This window comes from Eschscholzia californica, unplaced genomic scaffold (genome assembly GCF_041429995.1).
Source record: "Eschscholzia californica isolate CP2 unplaced genomic scaffold, dmEscCali1.0.p SCAF_4, whole genome shotgun sequence".
Lineage (NCBI taxonomy): Eukaryota > Viridiplantae > Streptophyta > Magnoliopsida > Ranunculales > Papaveraceae > Eschscholzia > Eschscholzia californica.
Window position 1 is genome coordinate 22,893,222 of NW_028238461.1, and position 4,935 is coordinate 22,898,156.

The following is a 4,935-nucleotide window of genomic DNA, read 5'->3' on the forward strand; positions in this document are numbered from 1 at the left end:
TAAGATGCTTAACCAAGTTGATGTTGTCGCTTTCGACTAATATCTGCATGTGATTATTTTCCTTTGCCCAAACGAGACTATTAAGAATGGCTATTGCCTCACTGTTTCTTGCATATGCTTTTGCTACTTCAGCATAAACAAATTTAGATTGAGAGTCATGAACTATCATGCTGGAACCTATAATTTCGTGAATGTTGATGCATCTTTCGTGAATGTTGAGGAAAAACTCAAATATGGTAATGGAAAGTTCTACTCTATAAGGTTGGGTTGATTGAACATGAACATAAGGGGAGATCTATTTGTTTCTAAAACAAAAAAAGATTCTAGGGTTTTAAAATTTTTGATTTCTAGATTTTAAAAATTTTAGGGTTCTTAAATCTTATCTTTCTCTTTGAGAAGATTCTTCAACAATTCTCTTCCCTTTGTTTGATGCTATTATCAACAATGCTTCTCCCAAATTTTCTCTCTCTAGAGATTTGGGTGTTGGTGATGAAGATGAAGTAGGAGGAAGAAGAGACAAAACTAACTTAGGATTTATTGAGAGTGAGGAGTTAAAATAATACATCTAATTCGTAGAGGACTTGAGTGATAATAGAGAGTTGTCCCCTTAAAAATCGGTGTCCACATAAAATTTAAATTTTTCTAGTTGTCCGCAAAAAATAGTTGTCCATATAAGAAAAACGGTTGTCCACTTATTGGCCACCTAAAAAAAAAACTATTGGAGATTCTATGGGCGCATCAGTTTATTACTATAGGCGGCTCTCGCACCACCTTTCCCGATTTTTCTAGTTAAACCGCTTCATTCATATGCCCGAAAGAAAAAGCTCGTATAAAAGTTAGGGTTTTAAAAACTATTTGATTCGATTTTATCATTCAACTCCAGTTTCTTCAATCTACCTTTTCACATTATTTCTAATTTTTCTAGGGTTTTAATTATTTCTTTATCGATGGGTGAGTGGAAGATTGAAGATATGACGCTTCCCGCCTTGTTCGAACAGGCAAGGAAGATTCATTCCATGGATTCTGAATCTGATCTCAATCAGGTAATTCAATTTCAAAATCTGTGTTACTAATATCTTGGACAAGAATTAGGTTAGTTTATGTGGTTTGATTTGATTTGGGGGTTTTTACAGGAGATGTTGAAGAAGGGTTGTAAAGCTTTGGAGAAATGCGAGGACATGATTAGTAAATTAGGGTTATTCTCTACTAATGAAACCAAAGAAGATATCAGCACTGCTAATCTCAAATATTTGCTTGTAAGGATTTCATCTTTTGAAAGTTTAGATCTCTCTCTCCTCTCTCTCTCTCTCTCTATATATATATATATATATGAAATGAAATTCATGTACTTTGCTAGCTTGTAAATGATGTATTTGATCTTCTCTCGTGAAGGTACAATTTTATCTTGTTGAATTGACTGAGAAACTTTCGCATAATGATAGATTAGAAATTACTAGAATTTCTCAACAAAGATTGAAGGTGAGTCTTATTTTCCTGTCAACTTTTTCAGCTATATATTTATGAGATGTAATTTATTTCTTGTACATTTTCACGAACTGCCTGTTATATTGACTAGCTTTGGATGTGTTCTAGAAATTTATTACATTCTGTGAGGCAATGGAGCTTGTACCAGAAGAAGAGTTAGAAAGTTTAGCACAAGAAGCGTCGGATACACCTGCAGGTAGAAGAGCTAAAAAGGTTAGTTGTAGTTTAGTATGAAGTAGAATTAACCCACGGCAGTGATTACGAGTATTTCTAGATATACTAAAAAGAACCATGGGAACAATTATTTTAGAGGTTAGCGAACGGGAACGGGACTTTCGAGATGTTAGTGACAAAACAGTTTTACTTTACCATAAGATCCATAACTAGCTTCTGCAAGCATAAGAGATGCAGTGGCTAGAGAATCGTCAGTATCCTTCATTTTCATGTGAGAGTGCTTGTTTCTGATGTCATCAATTTCAGATTGCTAGATTTAGGCGCAAGAGAGCTGCAGAAACGAAGTTGCTTGAACTTAAAGAACGGAAGGAGAGGAGGAAGAGATCTCTTAAAGCATCGGGATTATCTTCTCCTGTTGAGATTGGAGAGGAAGATGCACTGGATGATGATGGAGAGGAAGAACGCGAGGTTATATGCTCTCCTCGGTATTTGAGTTATATGCAATTATAATATAAATTGTGATAAATGTAAATGATTTATCCCTTTCCATGTTCTTATAAAGCACTGGCAGACTTCGTTGTTCAGTAGGACATGACTGTGATTTATGCTAGTCTCTTCACTCTATACTAACGCACTCTGTACTAACTGGTTCAAGTACACATATAAATGTGTTTTTATATTTACCATACCCTAATCTAAGTACTTACAATACTAATAAACACTGGCGCACCCTTTTAACATTGTAGGCTTGCTTTTGTTTTTCAAGGAGAGAGACTTGGGATTTATAATTGGAGCTACTCTGTACGTGCTCTCAGATGAAAATAGATATAATATTTTTTTATATATACATCTCATTTAGTGAGAAAGAAGCCTTCCTTTCTATAGGGCCATATATGTACATAACAAAAAAATTCTTTTGTAGTTTGTGAGTAACAACTAATAAATGACCACCCCTGTAACTGATTTACGTATTAAAGTTAATCTTGATTCATTTTCTCCAACGAGGTCTCATCTGTTAGTAATTCATTAGTAAAATAAATGCAAAACAAACTATTATTGCAAAGCGTGTTGCTTCATATTTGATTTTACTTTGTTGTTGATGTTTGAGGTAACTGCCTTGTGACTTTTTGAATTTACGTGTAACTTTCTGCAGGCATGGCTTACTACCATCTCCTTGGCTATCTGTAAGGTTCGTTCTCCAATACAAAGATAACACAATGTAGTGAAGTATCTTTTTAATACGGATGTCTTTCTCTTATAATTTGCTGATTTTCATTCTTAATCTTGGGATTTAATCAAATAACAGGCTTTCGATCTTTTGGAAATGCTTAAGAAAGAGGAAGAAATGCTTTCTGCTGTGAAGGAAAAGAAGTTGAAGGTATGAATTTGTTTGACATGATATTACTAGACATAATCGTATTGTATGTTTCAAATCTATTTTAACATAGAGCACAATATCTAGTTCTGTATTAGTCTTCACTGGAAAATATTTTTCCCTCTTTTCGACTTGAGTTCGCCAGAATTAAATGCTAGTGTCATCAAAGCTTAACATTCTAGTGAAATAACGTTATTACTTTAGCTGAAGTTTTATTGTAATTTATCTTATGCAAGATCACTATTTCCTGATTCCATCTTAAATAGATACTTAATATGAGATGAATGTCCTAATAATTGGTGTCACTTCAAAGCTATAAAGTGGGATATTTTGTTTTAGCCTGATACAGTTCTTGGTGTTGGGATTTAGGACTACTTAGTGACAACGGCAAATTGTTGAGTAAATCAAATGATTAAATGCTATATAGTAAGTAGATAGTTGTAGACCTTTTAAAACAGTCAAATGCTAGATCTCTTTTCCAGTTATGACCTCGTGGGTAAAGAACAGGCTAAACATGCTTTCTTTACATATAGTGTATACTTGAGATTTTCTATCAGTTATTATTTTTGAGCACTTCTTCAGTAATCTTTTGACCTTCGAAGATAAATCAGTTGAAACATGACTATTTGTTTCAAAATCTATGGTGTACCTTATAAACTAAATATTGTTCATGTTAAATTGTAGGAGGGGAATGTGGAACTTACTCGTGACATTCTTGATGAACGTGCCAAAACGGCGGAAGATTGGCATCGAAATGCTGCAGTTCGAGCGCGTTTTACAAAACCAGCGCAGCCAATCACGTGTGCTACTTTTGCCCAAGATGTTGTTGAAGGGAGAGCAAAAGTTTCTGAGGCTCACGAACATAAACATCAGCCGCTTATATTCGGACCACAGAGTCTCATTGGTGGACGGATAACAAGCGAGAGAGAAAGAATGGCAGCACAGGTTTTCCAGCCTGGTCATAGGTATGACTACCAACCGTAACCATCAGTTTTTTACATTATTATATGTACACACAATATAACATTTTTGAAAAAAAACCTACATGTATAAATATATCTATATACACACACACATATATATATATATATCTATACACACACATATTTACCTAAATTTCATTTGTAAAAAGAAGTATAATGAAGAACTAGGAGAAAAAGAGGGGGAAGAAACCCATTTTTTCTATGAGCTCAACTACAGAGCTTCCATCTTCGAGAATTAAGGTGGCTTTTGTTTTGAACAATGGTGGCTCTTCGTGTTATTTGGTTAGACCTTTAAAAGCAGATTACGGATACGATTATTGACTAATAAATACTGAATCTTTAGCGTGTATCCTATCATCTTACTATCTAAATGATTTATCTCAGCTTTGCTCATCTTTTTGTGAATGATGATGATAATAGGTTACCAACCATGAGTATAGAAGATGCTGGGCTAAAGGAAATGGAGATGATGAATAAGTGGCAAGAGATGAATTTGAAGCTAGCTGAGGAAGCTAGTTCATCATGGCACACAGAGAGGCGAAAGCCAGGACCCAGTAACGAGGATGACGAAGAAGATGATGATGAGGCTTCTCAACAGAAAGCAAGAGCGTGGGATGACTGGAAAGACGAAAATCCTCGTGGTGCAGGCAATAAGAAGCTCACTCCTTGTGGGTAAAATAGCATATGAAGGTACTTTAGAACCCCATAATTTATTCTCCTTTTTCACTACTTGGATCTGCAAATTCTGGTTTCTATTTTATGTTTGCTTGAGCTGTATTAATATGAACAAACCGATGTTTGTATTACGTACATAGGCGAAAGAAAACCGGTCTACACACTGGATACTGTTCGAGTCTGTAATGAATTAGTAGGGTATCCTCTTTTATACCATGAAGTTGCGTGTTACCTGTGTCAAAA

The 4,935-nt window shown here is 34.9% G+C and overlaps 1 protein-coding gene across 1 annotated transcript; it reads left to right on the forward strand.

The window, feature by feature from the left end:
• Positions 1-766: 766 nt before the first annotated feature.
• LOC147543714 (PP2A regulatory subunit TAP46-like) lies at positions 767-4,935 on the forward strand. The gene is made up of 9 exons (XM_086635983.1): positions 767-1,043; positions 1,134-1,256; positions 1,393-1,479; positions 1,594-1,698; positions 1,966-2,127; positions 2,813-2,848; positions 2,966-3,037; positions 3,719-3,999; positions 4,438-4,935. The coding sequence occupies exons 1-9, from the start codon at positions 948-950 to the stop codon at positions 4,691-4,693; spliced, it is 1,218 nt and encodes a 405-aa protein (XP_086492109.1). The 5' UTR covers positions 767-947; the 3' UTR covers positions 4,694-4,935.